This window comes from Dendrobates tinctorius, unplaced genomic scaffold (genome assembly GCF_039654945.1).
Source record: "Dendrobates tinctorius isolate UK_male_01 unplaced genomic scaffold, ASM3965494v1 ptg000008l, whole genome shotgun sequence".
Classification (NCBI taxonomy): domain Eukaryota; kingdom Metazoa; phylum Chordata; class Amphibia; order Anura; family Dendrobatidae; genus Dendrobates; species Dendrobates tinctorius.
The window spans coordinates 74,595,525-74,621,216 of NW_027361676.1; the positions used below are offsets into that span (position 1 = coordinate 74,595,525).

At 41.4% G+C, this 25,692-nt stretch overlaps 1 protein-coding gene across 2 annotated transcripts in view; it reads left to right on the forward strand.

The window, feature by feature from the left end:
- LOC141092548 (cytochrome P450 4V2-like) overlaps positions 1-25,692 on the forward strand; it is a 132,100-nt gene that overhangs the window by 99,200 nt on the left and 7,208 nt on the right. Inside the window, exons 9-11 of one of the 2 annotated variants that reach the window (XM_073578796.1) lie at positions 12,410-12,490; positions 15,556-15,690; positions 15,927-16,106. In XM_073578796.1, the coding sequence (XP_073434897.1) occupies positions 12,410-12,490; positions 15,556-15,690; positions 15,927-16,106 (396 nt within the window). The remainder of the gene's footprint in view (positions 1-12,409; positions 12,491-15,555; positions 15,691-15,926; positions 16,107-25,692) is intronic. The other variant, XM_073578805.1, reaches the window with a different exon arrangement.

A 25,692-nucleotide genomic window follows, 5' to 3' on the forward strand; every position in this document is an offset into this window, starting at 1 on the left:
GTGGGCAGGCCAAAACCGAGGGCTGGAGCGAGGCGGCAACGGCCGCGGGCTGGAGTGAAGCGGCGGACTTCTGTCAGTCGGCTCGACGCCATCTCCCTGCTCCACTGAGAGTCTCCCTCCTGTCGCTGTCCTCCTCTCTGGTTACTGCTGGAGGCTCTGGCTCCCTGGCACCCGCACGGTCTCCTGCTCCTTCTCTCCCGTTCTGCTGACTCACCCTGACTAGCGTCCTCCGCCCCTTTTATATATGCTCCTCCCCCAACCATCCTGGAAGTCTCAGCGGTCCATCCCCTAACTCTGCTCCCCGGAAACAGACCCCCTAGGAACCTAGATGACGGTCCCCTTGGTTCCGGCCCAGACACTCGGCGGAGGCCCCTCCTCCTTATTTATATGCTAACATATCTGACTGAGAACTCCGCCCTTCATCATGCGGTGATTTTAATTACATCTGATCACATCAGGTTTCAACCAAGACATAAATGTAGGCTTTACCAAGAGAGGTTATATTCACCCATACATTCAGAGATTAGCCATAAGTAAGTGTTCACACGGGGCAGTTAGGTCAGGGACTCATCTGATTCATGAGATTACCTTGATGATGGTGGATGGGCTCACATTATTTGGCCAAAATTTGTAAAATGCATCTCGTGTATTTTTCCTAAATCTCAAAAGCCATTTTGCAACCATTTTTTGTATTTTGATATATGTCATTTTTTGGTATGCACCTATTCAGAATAGTTCTTGTTTCAATCAGTTGTTACTTACTGTATATGGGGAGAACTGGGACCATCCTACTATATATATGGTACAATAAAAAATTCAAGACAATAGTGCTTATCCTATCTCAATATACTTGTTATAATAAACCAGTTTCTACGCACAAATGGACAAATTGAAAGGACAATTCGGAAAACTAACCAAATCAGACTACGAAAAACCGAACTAATATCCAATTAAAAGAATTTTTATTCTGATGATTAAAACATGTACAAAAAATACATATATACAAAAAGGGTGAGATCACAATACCAATAAAGGGAAATACTGGAAACCAGTGAGGCACCAATAAATTTCCACATAAAAATATGTATAATTATAAATAAATATCCGTAATAAAGTGCAAGTGCAAAAAAAGTGCAAAAATAATAAATGGAGAATGAAAAAAAAAATAATAATAATAATAAATGCCTTTATGTAAAATTTAAATAACTGGCATAAATGAAGCATGCGATCCAGATCTAAGTGAATTAATATGAAAACATGTCAATACACCTATAGTATAAGTGATTATAATAAAGATTGAGGTATAATGGCAAATACTGAAAAATAAATCCAAATACTATATGGTATAGGCATTTATATTTCACTGCAGACCTGTGCCAATATAATAGGAGTAAGTATACAATTCCACAATATACATATATGTGCTGTAACTAGTGCCAATATAATTGGGGTTAATAAACTCCACCTATATATGCACCTATGTGCTGCAGACTAAATGGCCATGCCATACTATATACAATAGTCAAAGACGCATGTATACAAAAGAAAAAATGACAATAAATACCTAATATCTGTTAGTGCCAGGTTCCCAGTAAACGCCCGACCCCGACGCGCGTTTCGGCGTCTGCCTTCATCAGGGGTTCACTCAGGTTCCAATATTTTTTTTGGGTGGGGACATTGTTAACTTGAAATGGACACTCAAGGGCATTTGTTGCTGGAAGGGGGCACTTGGGATATTATATCCTTCAAAGGAGCATACAGGTCTTTGCACATTAGGGACATTAATACTTTCTATGGGACACTTTAATTTTTTGGGGAGGGAGTAATTATAGTAATGACACAGTTTTTTAAATATTGAGGTCAGTATTCTATGCCTCAAGTGCATGCAGAGTGAAGAGTTTTTGTAGGTTGGGAATAGATGGAGACATCACTAGAAATGTGAGAAGTCAGATGTGTTTTTGTTGTAATCTGTGCAGACGAGTTGTGGCTAGAGAAGTGGTAATGGAGGTCTGGGCCAGATGGAAAAGATGGGAAAAGTGTACAACCCGAATCAGAAAGATCGTGAGCTGTAATTTAGTATATATAACTGTACTGTACTCACGTGTATGTTCTGCTGGACTGGTATCTACCAATATACGGTTACAGTAAGGTGGTAATATTGTTCTTTTTAGTAGTCTTTTTTTTCTTTTTTTTATTTAGTAACAGCTAAATTTGTTTCTGTCTTTATGTAGTAGAAGGCAGTGTCATTGGTGTCTGTATAGTGTTTTGTTATGTAGAGGTAATGGTCATATTATAAATTCGCTGTTAGTGGTGATGGTGGTGGACATTGAGTAGTTTTATTGTTTTGGTCTTTTATAGTAGTAATTTTGATAATATTGGCCTTTGCATTGCATGTTTTTGGTTAGCAACAGTGGTGTACTGTAATTATATAACTGTAGATGCTCTTTTAAATTGCTATAGGGGGGTTAGATGGGGAGATATGCACTTTGAGGCTTGGATCCCTGAACTTTTAGAACCCTAGCAATGTCCCTGCCGTACTGTGTGTTTACTTGTCAGTGTTTCTAGAGATATATGTAAATTTGTAAGTAAGCTCAGTTATGTAACCATATTTAAGCAGGAAGCATGGTTCTGGTACTGTATTGATGTAGTAATCTAGATTCTTGTAGCATATGCATGCCGTAAGCTTGGTTCTGTTCCCGTATCTATGTAGTAGACATAGTAAGCTCCGTTCTGCTCCCCTAGCTGTAGTAAGCTTGGTTCTGCTCTCATATCTCTGTAGTAAGCTCAGTTCTGCTCTCATATCTCTGTAGTAAGCTCGGTTCTGCTCCCTTATCTCTGTAGTAAGCTCTGTTCTGCTCCCTTATCTCTGTAGTAAGCTCTGTTCTGCTCCCTTATCTCTGTAGTAAGCTCTGTTCTGCTCCCTTATCTCTGTAGTAAGCTCCGTTCTGCTCCCCTAGCTGTAGTAAGCTTGGTTCTGCTCTCATATCTCTGTAGTAAGCTCTGTTCTGCTCCCTTATCTCTGTAGTAAGCTCTGTTCTGCTCCTATATCTCTCTAGTAAGCTCGGTTCTGCTCCCATATCTCTGTAGTAAGCTCGGTTCTGCTCCCATATCTCTGTAGTAAGCTTGGTTCTACCTCCATATCTCTGTAGTAAGCTCGGTTCTGCTCCCATATCTCAGTAGTAAACTTGGTTCTACCTCCATACCTCTGTAGTAAGCTCGGTTCTGCTCCTATATGACTCTAGTAAGGCCGGTTCTGCTCCCTTATCTATGTAGTAATCCATCCTTCTCGTGTCTATGTAGTCAGATTGCTTCTGTTACAATATCTATTTAGGCAGTAAGCTTGGTTCTGCTCCCATATCTATGCAGCAAGCTCCGTTCTATTTATATATCTACTAGATGGTGGCCCGATTCTATCGCATCGGGTATTCGAGAGTCTCTGTTAAAATAAAAAATAGTTGTATTATATTCCTTTTACAGCCAGAGCTGCAGTCACTGTTCAGATCTTACCAAATGTATTTTACTCAAGTTACACCCAAAGCTGCAGTCACTGTTCTGCTCTTACCTAATGTATTGTACTCTAGTTACACCCAGAGCTGCAGTCACTGTTCTGCTGTTACTTAATGTACTCCTGTTACACCCAGAGCTGCAGTCACTGTTCTGCTGTTACCTAATGTAGTGTACTCCAGTTACACCCAGATCTGCAGGCACTGTTCTGATGTTACCTAATGTATTGTACTTCAGTTACACCCAGAGCTGCTGTCACTGTTGTGCTCTTACCTAATGTATTGTACTCCAGTTACACCCAGATATGCAGTCACTGTTCTGCTGTTACCTAATTTACTCCTGTTACACCAAGAGCTGCAGTCACTGTTCTGCTGTTACCTAATGTAGTGTACTCCAGTTACACCCAGATCTGCAGTCACTGTTCTGCTGTTACCTAATGTATTGTACTCCAGTTACACCCAGAGCTGCAGTCACTGTTCTGCTTTTACCTAATGTATTGCAGTCCAGTTCACCCAGAGATGCAGTCACCGTTCTGCTCTTACCTAATGTATTATACTCCTGTTACAGCCAGAGCTGCAGTCACTGTTCAGATTTTACCAAATGTATTCTACTCCAGTTACACCCAGAGCTGCAGTCACTGTTCTCCTGTAACCTAATATATTGTACTCCAGAATATGTACAGGACTGTGCCTGTGTAATGAGCGACGCAGCAGTGATGCCTTTAACGGCTGTAATGTGCCTGTACAATAAGCAATGCGGCCGTGTTGCCGCGACGACTAAGCAACTGTCGCTGATTGGTCGCTGCAGTTAGGCCTCGACCAATCAGAGAGGCGGGATTTCCATTACAGGCAGACAGACAGACAGACAGAATTAGACAGTTAACTTTACGAAAGCACAAACGACCATAAGTCCCAAGGAAATATTATTTATTATTAAATAATTATTAAAAACATTCCATTAAAATAAATGTATGATACATATACTGAACCATTATTCCAAAAAGAGGGTCATGCCACCCAGATATAAGGCATACAATATGTGTAGATTAATACAAAATCATAAAAAAGTGATAATAACAAAACTCAAATGTTATTGTTTATAATAATAATAATAAAAAAAAAACAATAATACAGTGCATATAATACACATGCAAAGAAATAAAACAACAGTGTGTGACCATAAGCATAAGTGTGAACCACTACCACAATGAGCCAGTATATATCACAGTATGCCCATATAGTGCATCCATATAGTATCAAAAAAAGGGAGACATAATGTGTATCACCATAAAATGACGATGCCTTTCGACCAGGAAAAGAGAGCCAATGTGAAAAAGTGTGAAAAATTATGAGTGGATATAAAATACAACCTCTCCTGGGATAGCTTCCCGGTCCCGACGTGCGTTTCGGCGCTAAGCCTTCATCAGGGAGTGGCGTCTAGCAGAGACAGGTGAGTATAAATACTAACACTAACCAATAACAAATGTGGGTGTGTGAAAAAAGACCAATCAATACAAAGGGCGTATACGTTAATTACAATGTCATAGCGCAACTGCGCAAGAGCGAAAATTGAATGCTGGTATCCCTGAAGAAATTGTCATAGTTAAGATAATCTATCGGTATAAAACCGGAAGAAAATGTCCGCCAACCGGAAGTAATCGTTACCAGGCAACCAGACGCATAAATTGTCATATGACCAAAGGAATTGAGCCGACGTAAAGAAGCATCATAGTTGCTAAGAAACGAGCCGTTACATGACCGGAAGAAGATGGCCGCCATATGAAAATATCGTTACCAGGTGACCAGACACACAAATTGTGATGTGACAGAAAAACTGTGGCTAAAATAAAAACCATCACAATTACTAAGTAACAGACAATCATGGGCCCAAAAGAAAATGTAGATCACATAAAACCAAGCCGTCACTTGGCTGGAACAGTACGGCTATCATATCATCTTAACACTAGACATATAACTGCCATATGGCAATTAACATGTATATCAACAGAATACCTAGCAGTTTAAAAACAAATACATATGAACAGTGTGATCAGGACGTGCACTCATTGACCTGAACAGAAAATGACGCACATATAACAGGGGAGGCGGGAGCACAGGAGAGAGCGCGTCAAGCCGCAAAAAGCGGCAAAGAAACGCGACCTCAACCAGGGCAAACCGCATGCCACTGCCACATGCGCGTACCTGCACAGGCCCATGAAACCACAAGCCAATTAAAGTACTGAAAACCATCACAATATAGAGTGCAAAATTATTATACAGACATATGAAGTGCAGGATTATTTAACAAGCATATAAGGTGATAAATATAATATACATGTATATATATATACAGATACTATCACAAATAATCAATAATAAATCAGACATACCATATACATAGTGCATAATGACACTCATATAAATATTAATATTAAGTATTAAATAGTGTAGTGCATTGAAAAAAACGATGATTTTTTCTAATTTCACTCTTGTATTTCAAGCTTGAGAAAATTCCATGTAGAAAACGGACTAAAAATTCGTAGCCAATCTTTATAAGACTTCGCCCTAAACTATCATAAATAAAAATAAAGAGTAAAAATATTATAATTATATAAAAGTTATTATAAAACAATTATATAGTGCTATTAATCAAACAGCATACTTACATAATATATCATATAGTATACCCATATTACAACAGTTTTCTTTTCCATTGAAAATTATTCATATAAGTTTCATATGCTGAAATAATTTAACAACATATGTCACCAAAAGACACTCACATACAATAGGATCAGTATATATATATATAATTTTTTATATACAGAAATCAGATAAATGGAACAAAGCTATTGTTTTCATTGAGACCATGTGGTTGGACTGTGTTAAGAGTCCAAATCCACCTGGTCTCACGTTGTCCAAGCTTACGACTGACATTCGCACCCCTAATAGTGGTAGGTATCATATCAATCCCACGGAAATGTAATTTAGTACTATCACAGTTATGATGTTGTTTAAAATGCCTTGGAATTGTTTTTAGGGCATTCATATCATTTTCAGTTGCTGCTGCTTTGATACCTAAGATGTGCTCTCGAACCCTCACCTTAAATTGTCTTGTGGTCATACCAATATAAATTTTCCGGCATGGACATATTGCAAAATATATCACTGCTTTAGTGGTGCAAGTAATATGATGTTTAATCTCAAATGTACGTGTTTCACCTTGATTAAAAAATGTTTTAGTTCTTTCTATATTGACACAGGCAACACAATTGCCACACGGGGAACACCCAAGATCTTTTTTTGAAAAATTATTCAAAAAAGTAGGTATCGATGCCGGTATGTAGTGACTTTTCACCAATTGATCACGCAAGTTATCTGATCGCCTGAATGTTATTTGAGGCCTACTCGGAAGATAGTTGGCCAAAGTTGAATCAGCACATAGAATGGGCCAAGATTTGTTCAGACATTCTCTAATCTGCTCAGCTTGGGCATTATATTTAGTAAAAAATCTAACTTTATTTGTTGTCTCACTTTGCTTGTTAGAATATAACAGAGTTACGTGACGAATGTTTAGCTCTTAAATATGCACTTTTAACTGTACGATGACTATACCCCCGGGCATAAAACCTTGTTTTTAAACCAAGTGCCTGATTTTCAAACATTTCATCAGATGAACAAATTCTTCTCAACCGAAGAAACTGTCCAATAGGCACTGCTCTGATTACAGATTGTGGATGGGCTGATGACGCGTGCAACAGTGAATTAACTGCCGTTGGTTTACGGAAAATATTCGTCTGCAGCACATTTTTAGAATCACGTATAATTGTGATGTCGAGAAAATCAACACAATTGGAATTCGCATTGTAAGTCAACCGTATGTTCATGTCATTGTTATTTAAGCTCTTCATGAACAAATCCAATTTTTCAAAAGAGCCCTGCCAGATCAAAAATATGTCGTCGATGTACCGTGCCCAAAAGAGAACACGGTCCACCGACGACAGCCGATCTGACAGGAAGAGGTCCCTCTCCCACAGCCCCAGGAACAGATTGGCGTAAGATGGTGCGAATGATGCGCCCATAGCTGTCCCCTGGAGCTGCAGGAAGAAGGACCCCTTAAATATAAAATAGTTATGGGACAAAGAGAATTCCAATAATTGTAAAATCAATGACACCATACTGGTTCCAAGATCAGAAGACTCCAGAAAGAATCGGGTTGCTTTTAACCCATCATTATGTCGTATACTAGTATACAATGATTCTATATCGCAGGTCACCAATATGGTGTCTTCATCCACATGTAGCCCCCCTTTTTCAATATATCAGCAGTATCTCTAACATAAGAGGGAAGACATTCTACCAATAGCTGTAATTTGCTATCTATAAACCGGTTGACCTTTTCCAAATAGTTACCTGTCCCTGACACAATCGGCCATAGTTACTCATAGTTGCTAAGAAACGAGCCGTCACATGACCGGTTACCTGGTAACGATATTTTCATATGGCGGCCATCTTCTTCCGGTCTGCAATGATGCATCCAGGAAGTTTATGGAAATGTTAATAGATTCTAATAAAAAAACTTTGACTGAGTTAGATAAACACTTGGATGAATTACTCAAGCAAGCTAGATCTGATTTATCTGCCTAACAATTTCAAGAGATGAACGGCAGTATGGATAAATTTGTGGAAACAATTGTCAAAAATATACAGGAGACCCAGTTAAATAAATATAATCGTGATTTGAAGGACTTTCAATCCAATAATGTGTATAGATGGAGAAAATCTAAACAGAATCAACGGATTTACGTACTCCGTCTACATCATCAGTTACATCTATGAGTGACACATCTGCCAATTCTTCCACCGCCTCCTTTAATATGATGACAAGATTTCGTACAAGACCTAAATGTAACCGTGAACAAAGACAATTCCCTTATAAACGTTATAATGGGGTTTCACCAAGCAATGACAGACATGAATTAAAGGTAATTAATTTGAGTGAGCACATATTAACTGAGACTGATTTACATGTATTGTCAAAAGGTTTGTCCTTTTCTCCTAAATCGGATTTTGATTTGTTCACTGTTATAAAAGATTTACATATCTTTGCTAGGTCATTAATTTTTAAGAAGCATTTTCATGATCAAACTCTGCATGAAATGTTTCCCACAGAAACGGAGCAGGAGGCTTTAAGAACTTTTGAGGGACTGGCAGTTGAACATGACACTCTTGAAAATGATAGAATTCCTGCATCTATACGCCCTAAATCTAGGAAGTTTCCAGCTCTCTCTACATGTGCCAATGTAGATTTATTCGTCCAAATAGTTTCAAAAGATTTGGAGGCGATCCCAAGACGTATGAAAAATGACAACTTGCCAGGTGAGGAACGCAAATCATTAGCAAAGATTCAATGTTGGGATGATGTTGTTATAAAGCCTTCAGACAAAGGGGGAAATATAGTTATATGGCCAACTAAACTATATGAAAAAGAAGCATTTCGGCAGCTAAATAGTCAACAATGTTACAAAAAACTGACATTTAATCCCTCTAGCAGCTTTTGTCTTGGATTGTTAAAGATCTTAACACAGGCTTATAATGATGGTGTTATATCGAAAGAACTTTGTACCATTTTACAAGTTCCGGAACCCATTATCCCGACATTATATTTATTGCCTAAAGTTCATAAAGATATGAGGAATCCGCCTGGTAGGCCGATTGTGTCAGGGACAGGTAACTATTTGGAAAAGGTCAACCGGTTTATAGATAGCAAATTACAGCCATTGGCAGAATGTCTTCCCTCTTATGTTAGAGATACTGCTGATATATTGAAAAAGATTGATGGGCTACATGTGGATGAAGACACCATATTGGTGACCTGCGATATAGAATCATTGCATACTAGTATAAGACATAATGATGGGTTAAAAGCAACCCGATTCTTTCTGGAGTCTTCTGATCTTGGAACCAGTATGGTGTCATTGATTTTACAATTATTGGAATTCTCTTTGTCCCATAACTATTTTATATTTAAGGGGTCCTTCTTCCTGCAGCTCCAGGGGACAGCTATGGGCGCATCATTCGCACCATCTTACGCCAATCTGTTCCTGGGGCTGTGGGAGAGGGACCTCTTCCTGTCGGATCAGCTGTCGTCGGTCGACCGTGTTCTCTTTTGGGCACGGTACATCGACGACATATTTTTGATCTGGCAGGGCTCTTTTGAAAAATTGGATTTGTTCATGAAGAGCTTAAATAACAATGACATGAACATACGGTTGACTTACAATGCGAATTCCAATTATGTTGATTTTCTCGACATCACAATTATACGTGATTCTAAAAATGTGCTGCAGACGAATATTTTCCGTAAACCAATGGCAGTTAATTCACTGTTGCACGCGTCATCAGCCCATCCACAATCTGTAATCAGAGCAGTGCCTATTGGACAGTTTCTTCGGTTGAGAAGAATTTGTTCATCTGATGAAATGTTTGAAAAGCAGGCACTTGATTTAAAAACAAGGTTTTATGCCCGGGGGTATAGTCATTGTACAGTTAAGACAATTTAAGGTGAGGGTTCGAGAGCACATCTTAGGTATCAAAGCAGCAGCAACTGAAAATGATATGAATGCCCTAAAAACAATTCCAAGGCATTTTAAACAACATCATAACTGTGATAGTACTAAATTACATTTCCGTGGGATTGATATGATACCTACCACTATTAGGGGTGCGAATGTCAGTCGTAAGCTTGGACAACGTGAGACCAGGTGGATTTGGACTCTTAACACAGTCCAACCACATGGTCTCAATGAAAACAATAGCTTTGTTCCATTTATCTGATTTCTGTATATAAAAAATTATATATATATATATACTGATCCTATTGTATGTGAGTGTCTTTTGGTGACATATGTTGTTAAATTATTTCAGCATATGAAACTTATATGAATAATTTTCAATGGAAAAGAAAACTGTTGTAATATGGGTATACTATATGATATATTATGTAAGTATGCTGTTTGATTAATAGCACTATATAATTGTTTTATAATAACTTTTATATAATTATAATATTTTTACTCTTTATTTTTATTTATGATAGTTTAGGGCGAAGTCTTATAAAGATTGGCTACGAATTTTTAGTCCGTTTTCTACATGGAATTTTCTCAAGCTTGAAATACAAGAGTGAAATTAGAAAAAATCATCGTTTTTTTCAATGCACTACACTATTTAATACTTAATATTAATATTTATATGAGTGTCATTATGCACTATGTATATGGTATATCTGATTTATTATTGATTATTTGTGATATTATCTGTATATATATATATACATGTATATTATATTTATCACCTTATATGCTTGTTAAATAATCCTGCACTTCATATGTCTGTATAATAATTTTGCACTCTATATTGTGATGGTTTTCAGTACTTTAATTGGCTTGTGGTTTCATGGGCCTGTGCAGGTACGCGCATGTGGCAGTGGCATGCGGTTTGCCCTGGTTGAGGTCGCGTTTCTTTGCCGCTTTTTGCGGCTTGATGCGCTCTCTCCTGTGCTCCCGCCTCCCCTGTTATATGTGCGTCATTTTCTGTTCAGGTCAATGAGTGCATGTCCTGATCACACTGTTCATATGTATTTGTTTTTAAACTGCTAGGTATTCTGTTGATATACATGTTAATTGCCATATGGCAGTTATATGTCTAGTGTTAAGATGATATGATAGCCGTACCGTTCCGGCCAAGTGACGGCTTGGTTTTATGTGATCTACATTTTCTTTTGGGCCCATGATTGTCTGTTACTTAGTAATTGTGATGGTTTTTATTTTAGCCACAGTTTTTCTGTCACATCACAATTTGTGTGTCTGGTCTCCTGGTAACGATATTTTCATATGGCGGCCATCTTCTTCCGGTCATGTAACGGCTCGTTTCTTAGCAACTATGATGCTTCTTTACGTCCGCTCAATTCCTTTGGTCATATGACAATTTATGCGTCTGGTTGCCTGGTAACGATTACTTCCGGTTGGCGGACATTTTCTTCTGGTTTTATACCGATAGATTGTCTTAACTATGACAATTTCTTCAGGGATACCAGCATTCAATTTTCGCTCTTGCGCAGTTGCGCTATGACGTTGTAATTAACGTATACGCACTTTGTATTGATTGGTCTTTTTTCACACACCCACATTTGTTATTGGTTAGTGTTAGTATTTATACTCACCTGTCTCTGCTAGACGCCACCCCCTGATGAAGGCTTAGCGCCGAAACGCGCGTCTGGACCGGGTAGCTATCCCAGGAGACCAGGAGAGGTTGTATTTTATATCCACTCATAATTTTTCACACTTTTTCACATTGGCTCTCTTTTCCTGGTCGAAAGGCATCGTCATTTTATGGTGATACACATTATGTCTCCCTTTTTTTGATACTATATGGATGCACTATATGGGTATACTGTGATATATACTGGCTCATTGTGGTAGTGGCTCACACTTATGCTTATGGTCACACACTGTTGTTGTTTTATTTCTTTGCATGTTAATTATTATTATTATTATAAACAATAACATTTGAGTTTTGTTATCACTTTTTTATGATTTTGTATTAATCTACACATATTGTATGCCTTATATCTGGGTGGCATGACCCTCTTTTTGGAATAGTGGTTCAGTATATGTATCATACATTTATTTTAATGGAATGTTTTTAATAATTATTTTAATAATAAATAATATTTCCTTGGGACTTATGGTCGTTTGTGCTTTCGTAAGGTTGTTTGTTTCTAATACGACTGTCCTATAAACAGTCCAATATTGGTCAGCGATATATTATTATTTATTATTGCTTATTAACACTATTACAAAAATATAAGAAAATTTCACTGTCTCTCCTTATCTTTTTCTTTTCAGAATTAGACAGTTATATAGTAGATGTACAAGCCTGTTATCTCTGTTGCTTTAATGCAGCAGCCAAAGATAAGTTTGGCAAAGGTGGGTGACTGCAACTCGAGGGCCACTGCCTTGTGATTGCCCCTCAGGCTGAAAAGTGCCAGCCAGCCCCTGTTGTAGATCATGAATAAAATGCTGGTATGAATAATGGCACATTTATTAAATTATTTCCCATTGCATGATAGATTTCATGCAGCTCACAAGACATTCTAGACGCCTTTAGGCCCCGTTACACGCATGAATGTTCCAGCGATCCCACCTACGATCCAACGTGGATGGGATCGCTGGGACATAGTTAGCTGAACACTGGTGAGCTGTCACATAGACAGACCCACCAGCGATCAGGACCAGTGAGCAAGCTGGTATCCAAGGTAAATAGCGGGTATCTAAGAGTCATGCGGCTCTTAGATACCCGCTGTTTACATTGGATACCAGCTTCCAGCGTCACTGATCGTTGGTCTCTCGCTGTCACACACAGCGATGTCGCTGGCGAGATCGCTGTGGCGTCACAAAATCAGTGATCTCGCTGTGTGTGACGGGGCCCTTTCTCTTTCTTGCATCACCTATTCTCTCATGTAAATAGACACCAATATTTTCAGGCAAAAATCGAAGCACATTTTTAATAAATTTGCCACCATATAAAACATCCATTAGCAATGCACTTTTTACAGACACTTTGTAAAATGTTTGGAGTAGAGTAAAACAATATCACTGATATGTGTCACAAGCTCATTTTTTTTTTTTTCTTTTTAGCATGTCTACTTTCTAGGTAGTGTTTCCATGTTGCTTCTTGCAGAGTAGTTATGTGATTTGTGAAGGTTAGCGCACAAAGGCCAATAAAAACTGCTTTAATCCCCCTACTAGCTCACTTAAGGTATGTGCCCACGATGACTTTTCCAGGCGTCTATACTCCGTAGCCTGCCTGAAAAAGGATATGCTAAAAAGAATGGACACTTTTATTTCTGTGTAAAAATGACTTGCTAAGTAGATGTTCTGTCTTTTGAGCTTTCTTTTTATTTGCTTCACGTTTGTAAAAATACAGAGCGTATAAAAGAAATGACCTAATAATTTTTCAGACGACTTTCAATTACAAGTCGCTCACTATGTTAAAAAATAAAACTAAAAAAATGGCGACCATAAATCCATGATAAACTATCAAAAACACCAAAAAATATACTTTGAAAAAACTTCATCAGCATTTTCCTAATGAAACTTCTGCTAGAAATACTTGATTAATACAAAGGTTTCTAAACTGTGTGCACATGCCCAAAAGCTGTTTTTGCATTACTAATCTGGTACTTCAAACTTATCTAAAAATTGTCACTACATCAGCCATAACTACAAATAAGTAATCATATGAAAAATGGGGAAATTTATGTACATTTGACACAAATTGCGCTTTAAATATTTATTCAGTTTAAAGGGGATGTCCACTACTGGGAATATCCCTTCTGAATCTCGTCTTTTCCCCTCAGTAAAATATTAACACTAAGGCCGGGATCACACATGCGAGAAACACGGACGAGTCTCGCATGTTAATACCCGGCACTGCCGCCGGCACTCGGCTCCATGTATTGCTATGCAGCCGCACGCTCTGATCCGAGTGCTGGCGGCAATGGCGGGTTTTGAGTTCTGACACACATGAAGGGAGCAAAGGAGGACCAGCAATTGCACAATAAAATATTAAGACCAAATGGTATCTGCTGCTGGTATCCTTCACTGACTATATAGTATTAACTATTTTCGACAGTCAACAAACTGAACAAAACATACCACAAAAGAAAACTCTTGACCATAAGTCCCATAGGTAGAAATATATATATATTTTATTTATCACAAAAAAATAAAAATGTTTAAAAATAGCAAAGCATCAATATCAACATAGATATTAATAAAAAATGTAAATACATATGCAGAAGGGGGCATACTATCCAGTTACAAGGTCATACTGATACAGTATAAAGCGCTAAGAGGCTGGGGGCCGAAACGCGCGTTGGGGAGGGCGTCTATCCCTGGGGACCAAGAGCAGTGTAGCATGTAAGTGATTACTCTTTATTGAATACTTACCTTATTTTTTGTGAGTTCTATGGTGAATTTCTTGTACCCTTCCTGGTCCATGATAGAATTAACCCATGCATTGACATCTATTTATGTCTTTGGGTATTACGGATACTAGCTTTATATGGCATACTTATACAGAGACACCTACTGGTGGTTCACTGTTTTGCACTAACATTGCACTTTATTTGTTTTCACAGCGCAATTATATATATTTTACCTTTGGTTTGCACAAATGTGTTTGGCACTTTAAATAATTTTTTACGGTTATATAACTTTCAATGCACTTTATAGGAGCACTTTTTGCATGATATATTTTTTCTGTGATATCAATCCTCTTAGCACTTTATACTGTATCAGAATGACCTTATAACTGGATAGTATGTCCCCTTCTGCATATGTATTTACATTTTTGATTAATATCAATGTTGATATTGATGATTTGCTATTTTTAAACATTTTTATTTTTTTTGTGATAAAATATATATATTTTTACCTATGGGACTTATGGTCAAGAGTTTTCTTTTGTGGTATGTTCGGGTATTGAGATGCGAGATTCGGCCGTGTTTTTTGCATTTGTGTTCCCGGCCTTACAGTCACATCCGGTGCTGATACCGTTCCAGTAGTGCTGGCACGGGCTCTCCCTTGGCCCACACGACATAACCCTACAGCCAATCAGTGCTGGCTTCACTCTTCCTTCCTTCGGACAAATCAAGAAATCCGGTGGAAATGATAGCCGCTGATGCTATCATGTTCTCCGGATGTCAATTACGTCTGAAGGAAGGAAGAGTGAAGCCAGCACTGCATGACGGCAGGGATCATGTGAAATAACAGTATCAGGCAATCCTCAGGAGAGCCAGTGCCGACACTTCTGGAACAGTGTTGACATCAGAGATGAGTTTAAGCTTTATTATTTTACTGGGAGGAAATATAGGGATTCAGAAAGGATAGTCCTAGTAGTGGACAACCTCTTTAATTCTTGAAGTAAGGCAATGAAAATTAATTTAACTTTTAATCTGTTAACTGATGCATCATGTTATTCTTTTTAGGTCAGTCTGACCGGCCAGTGACAATGGATGATATGAAGAAGCTGCGATATCTTGAAGCAGTTGTTAAAGAAGCCCTTCGAATTTTCCCTTCAGTGCCATTCTTTGCACGGACCATTACTGAAGATTGCAAAATCAGTAAGGAACCTTATCTAATGGAGAAGTGTGTCACCTATAAAATAATTGTATAAGTGGGAATCAACAGTTTTATTTTTGCCTACAATTAAACCTAATATAAAGTGTTGGAAAATTAGAGGGCTTGTAACAAAGTTGGGTGACTTCTGTGCTATGTAAGTGCCAGGCCACATACAGTATGACTATAGTCTATGTAGCCAATATTTGTAAGACTTACAAACTTACGTTTGATGCTGCAGGAGGATTTACTGTACCCAAAGGTGTGAATGTAGTTATTGTGCCTTATGCTCTACATCGGGATCCAGAATATTTCCCAGAACCTGAGGAATTTAAGCCAGAAAGGTTTTTCTCTGAGAATGCAAGTGGACGTAATCCATATGCCTACATACCATTCTCTGCTGGTTTAAGGAACTGCATCGGTAAGTGGCAAAATGCAAAACACTAGTAGAAACTATATATGTGTTAAGCCTCCTGTAGATGTACATGTTCACCATTTGCTATTTGATAGAGTTGAAAATTTAAGCATACGAATTAGTAGGGAGTAAGATCTATTGATATTCACATTCCAAAAACTTTGAGGAAATCTTATAATGCAACCCATGAGCTCCCATGGCTCAATTTTGAACTAAATCGGTTTAACGATTAAATGTTTATCACCTTTTCCTAGGAGAAGTGATAAATGTCTGCTTGTTGGGTGTCCTAACCCTGGGACTCATTGAAACAAAGGTTACAATTAGAGATGAGTGACTTTGCCTTTTTTCGGGTCGAGTCGGGTTTCACAAAACCCGACTTTCGCAAAAGTCGGGTCGAACGAAATCGGCCGATTATTGTGAAAAGTCGAAGTCCGACTGAAACGCGAAACCCAATGTAAGTCAATGAGGAAGAAAAGTCGGCAGTGAGTGGAGGACAGGAAACACACCTACAGTGCCCATTTTAATGCCAAGAACATCAATTCTTATTCCTTAAGCTTGTCAACCTTAATTTACTTTATAATAATAGTTAGGCATTGAAAACTGGGGGTTATTTGGCTAAAGTTGTGGGGGGGGGGGTAGTGCTGGCTCCAGATTTTCGTGGGCCCAGGGCCAAAGAGTGTCACTGGGCTTTAACACATGACACAATTCATGATCCTTTGATATGGCAGAGAAATAGCGGTACAGTACAATGAAAAATACTTCATTTCTTTCATCACATGACTGATATCCATTTTTAATTCTCCAATAGCTCCAAAAACAGACAGTATATTCCTCCATACAGTATTATGGCCACCGCATAGTGCGCCATACAGAGTAATGAGGCCCATCCATACAGAGTCATTGGTCCCATATAATGTTCCATACAGTATATGATGTTGTTTACCATGGATGAAACTCCAGTGTCTTATGGGCCCAAATAATGCTCCATATATAATGGGCCCCATTTCTGATGCTCCAGTGTATAATGGGCCCTGTAAATGCTGCTCCAGTGACTGATGTCCACCTTTGGAATGCTCCAGTGTATGGTGGGCCCCAGATATCATTCTCCAGAGTATCGTGCTCTCCAAAAATTGCTCCCAACCTTTAAAACAATTAAATAAGTCTCCTCGCTAGGGAATCCCTGTACTCTGGACTCGTCGTCATCCCCATCTTCCATCTCTCTGCACTTGGACTGTTTAGGCAGAGGGCGTACAGACGTGATGTCATCACGCTCTTTGACCAGAATGTCACTGTCAGGAAAAGTGTTTGGTTGCCGGGGGAAGTATGGTTGCAAAGCTGAACCTTAAAGGAATGTCCAGAAGGGCACCACCAGGAGTGGAGCCTGCGGCTTAATTGAACTCAACACGGGCAACCTCAACCATGCCATCCACAAAAAAGCTGCACAGATTGCAAGCCTAATTCCGTTAACGAACAAGACTCAAGCATGCCCCTGCGGTCCGCATCCAGCTTACTAGAAGGACTCGCGAGGCTCTGGCACGCAAGATCGGCCAATAACAGGTCTGTCATGCCCTTACATGTCCGGAGCTGCACACGTGCTACAATGAAAGGACCAGCGTGTATCGCTTGCAGGTGCGGATAACACACTGAACTCCATTAGTGATGGGGATCTGGGATTACAATTCTTCCCCGCGAACAAGCATTTCCCAGTAAGTGCAGGTCAACTGTAATTCCGGAATTAGGCCTAAACGGCATTCCAGAAAGAATGTGAAAAATTTAAGTGTCCAAACAACAGGTGCTGTAGCTTGCTTAACAGCTGGGCTCCTCTGCTGAGTAGCACACAGTTCTTACATAAACAGGTGGCATAGCTTGGTTCACGGGTGGCCAACTCTGCTGAGTAGCATACACAGTTACTAGGCCCAAAGTATTAAGTGGTGTAAATGCAATCAAAAACTGTTTTTTCATAAACAGGCGGCATAGCTCGGTTCACGGGTTGGCTCCTCTTCTGAGTAGCAGACACAGTTACTAGGCCCAAAAGGTTTTTCAGGACAATATGCGGTAACAAATTATTAGAAACACACACGGTGTAGCTGCTTCACAGGGGTACTACACCGCTGGCTACGAGACACCGCTTCTATGCCCTAAAACTGTCTATTATCATTGAAAACCATTATTAATGTGAAAAAAAAGATACGCTTTTGTTTAACGAAACGCTCTCGAATGGAAACTCGAACAGCCGAATTTTAATCAAAGTGTTGTAGTTCGACGAAGAGATCTAACACCGCCCAAAACAGCTAGAATTTGAACTTGGCCAACAGTTCCACTCAAACACCACTCATCTGTAATCAGGAGGCAGACTCAGACGGTCTCAGGCACAGTATGGATTCGACAAGATTGCAGAAAGTTGAGAAAGGGTACAGTATCACCGGATAACAGGTATATATAGCATAGTTTAAACATTTAAAATCTCCGTGTTTATTTCCGGAGTACGACAAAGACACTCAGTATGGATTAGACAACAATCTAAAAAGTAGAAAAAAGGAAATGTTTTTGAAGCGTACACCAGTATACACTGTTGGGGTATTTTTAAATCTTCATATATATTTCTGTCTCAGTAAGACAGTCCAGACTCTCCGCAAGAGGAAACGAGATGGATAAAAGTACAGACATAAAGTCGAGTGATTGCAGAAATTTAGGAATTACTAATCACGGGGAAAACTCCCTGGAGAATTCTCAGAGGCGATGCTGACCCTCAATTACTTTGTGTGTGGAGACAGCGAAAACAGTTCTTTTTGAAGAAAGGGTTGCTGTATCGCAGTACCGTTGATCCCATCACCGTTACTCATCTCCATCAAATTTTGATCACAGGGAGAGATGTAGACATGGTCCTCACTGCCTATCATGATCTGTCAGGTAACTTTGGAGTGCAAAAGACAGAAGCCACAGGCTGTAGGCGATTCTATTGGATTGGCATGAGAGGGCACATTTAAAAATGTGGGCAGGAATGTCACACGTCTGTGAGTAGGAAAACTGTGAAAGCTGATTATAAACCACCACTGCAGCTCATTGTGAATCGACGTCCATAAGAAATGGAAGCCATTGATCATCTGAAGCTAGAGCCCGGCCAGCAGGACAGGGCATAGCTACATCTTAACCATCATCTATCAGTTTACCAAATTTGTAGTGGCAGTCCCAGGGAAGGATTTGACAGCCCAGACTACACAGCGGAGGAGCAGGGAGAAGTAAATGTTGCAAATGCTGGGGCCCATGGGCATCGGTACTGGCACTGGGCCCCTCATAGTACGCCAGTGTGTCTGAAGGCGGGTGTGCACCCCCACCGTCAGAGACACTTGATTGCACTATGAGGGACCCTGTGCTAGTGCCGGGGCCCAAGAGTTGGCCCACCCACCTGTCCAGGGCAATGGCATTCGCACGGTTGCGTGCGCTAGTTGGTGACCCCCGGCCATGGGGGGGAGGCAGCCCAGTTAGGGAGGTTTAAAAAAATGGCATATGTTGATGTTGGACATTCAGCAGCTGCAAATGGAGGAATCAGAGAAGTCCGAGGAAGAGGAGGACAAAAGTGAGCCATTTTTCTGGCAACCTATGTGTCATCAGGGGAAGGTGGGACAAAATCCTTTGAAACCCATGCATGGTTCATTTTAATGAAGGTTAGATCATCAACATTTTGGGTCGACAGACGGGTCCTTTTTTCTGTCAGGATTGATACAGCAGCACTGAAGACTCATTCGGATAGCACGCTAGCAGCAGGGCAAGCGAGCTCCTGTAAGGCATATTGTGCCAATTCAGGCCAGGTGTCCAGTTTACAGGCCCAATAGTCAAAGGGGAATGACCTGTGAGGGAGAACATCCATATGGGAGGAGAAGTAGTTTGTAACCATAGTTGACAACTGCTATCTCCTGTCACTTTCAATCGATGCAGTATTACCAGTCGTGTGAGCGGGTCTTGAAAAATCAGTCCACAACATGGTCATGAAACCCCTGTCTCCAACGCCACTTCTGATGTGTGCACCTCTTCCATGTTTCCCCCTACGGCTCGTTGGAGAATCATCACCGCTGCTGTGTGCTGGGAATGCCTCAAACAAACGGTTTACCAGAGTTGCTTGTTTGTTAGCCAATATTAGGTCAAGGTTCTCCTGTGGCATGATGTTTTGGAATTTGCCTTTATAGCGTGGATCCAGGATGCTGGCCAACCAGTAGTCGTCATCGTTCATCATTTTGGCAATGCGGGGGTCCCTTTTTAGGATCTGCAAGGCATAATCTGACATGTGGGCCGATGTTCCAGGTGTCAATGATGCACTGCGAGTGCTGGGTGGAGGAACACTTTCTGGCAAATCCACATCCCTCCAGTCACGCACAAACCCTGTACCAGACCTTGCCATGCCAACATTTTCTCTTGCCCCACGAGAAGCATCCTCCTCCCCTAAATAATCAACCCCATCATCATCCTCCTCCTCCTCTTCTTCCTCCACCTCGTCCAGGAGAGATCCCGGAGCAGACAATGGCTGACTGTCATTAAGGCTTCCCTCCTCCTCTTCCTCATCCTCCTCGCCTGCAGACGCCTGCTCCTTAATGTGCGTCAAAGTTTGCATGAGCAGACGCATAAGTGGGATGCTCATGATGGCGTCGTCTGCGCTTACAAGTTGTGTGCATTCCTCAAAACACTGAAGGACTTTACAGAGGTCTTTCAGCTTCGACCACTGCACACCCGACAACTCCATTTCTGCCCTCAAAGTGCCTGGCCGTGTATCCTCCCACAAATGCATTACAGCCTGCCTCTGTTCGCACAGCCTCTCAACCATGTGCAGGGTGGAGTTCCACCTTGTTGCAACGTCGATAATTAGGCGGTGCTTGGGAAGTTGGAGCAATCGCTGCAGCTTCTGCATACGACTGGAGTGTACGGGCCACCGGCGGATGTGCGAGCACAGTGTTCGGAGCTTCTGGAGCAGGCCTGTTAACTCCGGATAATTATTGAGGAAGCACTGCACCACCAGGTTCAAGGTGTGAGCCAGGCAAGGTATGTGTCGGAGTTTTGAAAGGGCTATAGCTGCCACAAAATTCCGGCCGTTATCACAAACTACCTTGCCTGCCTCAAGATGTAGACTGCCCAGCCATGACTCAGTTTGTCGTCGGCCAGTGCCTCCGCGGCGTGTCTGTTGTCGCCCAAACACATCATCTTCAACACAGCCTGCTGACGCTTACCACTAGCTGTTCGATAGTGGGACACCGAGTGTGCAACACTGGCAGCTGCGGATGGAGTGCTCATGCGATTGCGCTCTGTGGACGAGCTTTCGCTTCTGGAGGAGGAGGAGGCGGGTCGAACGCCTACACACAACTGTTTCCTATACCATGGGCTAGGCAGCACTGTCCCACCGCCGCTGTCCCCTGTGGACCCTGCATCCACCACATTAACCCAGTGCGCAGTGATGGACGCAGATGACGGCCCTGGCCATGCCTACTGGACCATGCATCTGTTGGGAAGTGCACCTTTCCACTCACTGATTGCTTGAGTGCATGGACAATGCGGTCTTTCACATGAAGGTGGAGGGCTGGGATGGCTTTGCGAGAAAAGAAGTGCCGACTGGGTAGGTCATAGCGTGGTACTGCGTAGGACATGAGTTCGTGGAAAGCTTCGCTTTCAACCAACCAGTAGGGCATCATCTCTAACGAGATTAGTTTGGCAATTTGGGCGTTCAAACCCAGTGTACGCGGATGAGAGGATGAGTACTTTCTTGTCCTACTCAGTCTCTGGTAGGGCGAGCTGGACTTGAGAGCTGCATATGGTGGAACTAGCGGTGGACATGGCGGACTGAGAGAGGGTTGATGATGGTGATGGAGTTGGTGTTCTTTCTGATGGCCTAGATTCAGTCTTTCGTAGCAATAACATTGTGATTCCCTGACTGCTTTGGCCTTGCAACGACACCTCAATATTTGCTGCTGGTGGTGTGCTAACCGGTGGGCTTACAGTGGGGGAAGCGATGTAGCGTTACTGACTACCTTCATTGGGAGCAGTTGCACATGTGGTACGTGAGGTTTGGTAGTCCGTCCACGCTTGCAAGTGCATGGTGGTTAAATGTCTAAGCATGCAACTGGTATTCAAATTTCTCAGATTTTTCCCTCGGCTAAAGGTCTTTGCACACTTCTTACAGATAACCTTTGCCTGATCATTAGGATTTTGTTCAAAAAAGTGCCACACTGCACTCTTCTTACTATGGAAGACATTTTGAGGCCTTGCGCGCTGTACTAATTTGACCGTCTGGCTTAGCTGTCCTGCAACCCTTTTGGTTTTTGTAACCTGTTTTTGGACTGCTCCGCGCCTGCCAGATAACAGCTGTTGCGATGTCGATGCCTGCTGCGGATGCTCCTCCTCCTCTTCTGAGCTATTGGCAGTGGCACCCTCTTCCCCCAATGGATGCCAATCTGGGTCAACAACTGGGTCATCTATCACCTCCTCTTCAATGTCATGTGCACCTTCCTCTGTGTTACCATGGTATATGTATGCGGGAAGGGGCACCTGAGTTTTATCAGGGTCAGATTCTGGCTCAGTACACTGCGAGGACAATGTAGTGCTCTGAGTGAACGTACAGGCAGATAAATGTAGCAGTGGCTGTGCATCAGTGCACTCCATGTCAGATTCTTTTTGGATTGGACTGGGTAATTCACGATTTGACTTGATAACCCAGGCATGGTATGTGAAAAGAGCTCCATGGAGTAATCTGTAATGTGGCCTGCTGCATCCTTTACTTTTGGTAGGGGTGAAGGACACAAGGAAAGGTGTGGTTCCTGATCATGAGCCTCCAATGACGACTCAGTGCTTTTATTTTTTGAAAGTTCAGAAGAGGAGGCGATAGAGCTGGAGACTGTGTCAGCAATGTAAGCCAAAACTTGCTCCAGAAGCTCCGACTTAAACCCCTTCCTGACATCCGACGTACTATCCCGTCCATGGGACCCGGGCCCCTATGCCCATGGACGGGATAGTACGTCTACCGCGATCAGCGGCGCCCACGTGGTGAGCGCCGCTGATCGCGGCCGGGTGTCAGCTGATTATCACAGCTGACACCCGGCACTATGTGTCAGGGGCGGTCACGGACCGCCCCCGACACGTTAACCCCTTGCACACCGCGATCAAACATGATCGCGGTGTAACGGGAGTTAAAGGGAAGCATCGGCAGGGAGGGGGCTCCCTCCGTGCTTCCCTGAGCCCCCCACGGCAGCGCAATGTGCAGCGCTGCTGCGGGGAGCTCCTTTCCTCCAGGCCCCCGAATCCAAGATGGCAACGGGGGCCTTCGGGGGCCTGGAGGAAGCTGGCTTCCTCAGTGCCTGCAAAGCGCAGGTAAGAGGAAGTCTTCTTCAATGCCTGTGACAGATTGCTGATCTGTCACAGTGATCTGTGATGTGACAGATCAGCGATCTGTCACAGGACAGTGATGTCCCACCTGGGACTATGTAATAAAGTAAAAAAAAAATTAAAAAAAAGTGTAAAAATAATTAAAAAAAATCGCCAAATAAATTAGTAAAAAAAAAAAAAAATATTCCCCAATAAATTCATTTTTTGAAAATAAAAAAACCCCAAAACAATAAAAGTACACATATTAGGTATCACCGCATCCGTAACAACCCGCCCTATAAAACTGTCCCATTAGTTAACCCCTTTAGCGAACCCCTTAAAAAATAAAAATAAAAAACGAAGCAAAAAATAATGATTTATTATCATACCGCCTAACAAAAAGTGTAATAACGCGCGATCAAAAAGACACATATAAATATCCATGGTACCGCTGAAAACGTCATCTTGTCCCGCAAAAAACGAGCCATGACACAGCATCATCAGCAAAAAAATAAAAAAGTTATAGCTCGCAGAATAAAGTGATGCAAAAATAATTATTTTTTATATAAAATAGTTTTCATTGCATAAAACCGACAAAACATAAAAAAATGACCTAAATGAGGTATCGCTGTAACCGTACTGACCCGAAGAATAAAACCGCTTTATCTATTTTACCGCACGCGGAACGGTGTAAACGCACTCCCCCAAAAGAAATTCATGAAACGCTGGTTTTTGTTCATTCTGCGTCCCAAAAATCAGAATAAAAAGCGATCAAAAAATGTCACGTGCCCGAAAATGGTACCAATAAAAACGTCAACTCGTCCCGCAAAAAATAAGACCTCACATGACTCGGTGGGTCAAAATACGGAAAAATTATAGCTCTCAATATGTGGTGATGCAAAAACTATTTTTACAATAAAAAGCGTCTTTTAGCGTGCGACAGCTGCCAAATATAAAAACCGCCATAAATAGTAAATCAAACCCCCCATTATCACCCCCTTAGTTAGGGAAAAATAATAAAATTAAAAAAATGTATTTATTTCCATTTTTCCATTAGAGTTAGGGTTAGGGCTAGGGTTAGGGCTAGGGTTAGGGCTAGGGTTAGGGCTAGGGCTATGGTTAGGGTAAGGGTTAGGGCTAGGGTTAGGGTTAGGGTTAGGGCTAGGGTTAGGGCTTGGGTTAGGGTTAGGGCTGAGATTAGGGTTAGGGGTGTGTTGGGGTTCGGGTTGGAGTTAGAATTGGGGGTTTCCACTGTTTGGGCACATCAGGGGCTCTCCAAATGCAACATTGCGTCTGATCTCAATTCCAGCCAATTCTGAGTTGAAAAAGTCATATGGTGCTCCTTCCCTTCCAAGCTCTGCCTTGCGCCCAAACAGTGTTTTACCCCCACATGTAGGGTATCAGCCTACTCAGGACAAATTGCAAAACAATTTTTGGGGTTCAATTTCTCCTGTTACCCTTAGGAAAATAAAAAATCGGGGGCAAAAATATCATTTTTGTGGAAAAAAATGATTTTTTTATTTTCACGTCTGAGCGTTATAAACTTCTGTGAAGCACTTGGGGGTTCAAAGTGCTCACCACACATCTAGATAAGTTCCGTGGGGGGTCTAGTGTCCAAAATGGGGTCACTTTTTGGGAATTTCAATAGTTTAGGTACATCAGGGGCTCTCCAAACGCACATGACACCCGCAGACCATTCCATCAAAGTCTGCATTCCAAAATAGCACTGCTTCCCTTCCGAGCCCCGACGTGTGTCCATACAGTAGTTTTCTCCCACATATGGGGTGTCAGCGTACTCAGGACAAATTGGACAACAACTTTTGGGGTTCAATTTCTCCTGTTACCCTTGGGAAAATAAAAAAATTGGGGACTAATTGATCATGTTTGTGGAGAAAATACGATTTTTTTATTTTCATGCCCTGGCATTATAAACTTCTGTGAAGCCCTTGGGGGTTCAAAGTGCTCACCTCACATCTAGATAAGTTCCGTAGGGGGTCTAGTTTTCAAAATGGGGTCATTTGTGGGGGGTTTCCACTGTTTAGGTACATTAGGGGCTCTCCAAAGGCAACATGACACCCGCAGACCATTCCATCAATGTCTGCATTCCAAAACGTCACTACTTCCCTTCCAATCCCCGACGTGTGCCCATACAGTAGTTTTCTCCCACATATGGGGTATCAGCATACTCAGGACAAATTGGACAACAACTTTTGGGGTCCAATTTCTCCTGTTACCCTTGGGAAAATAAAAA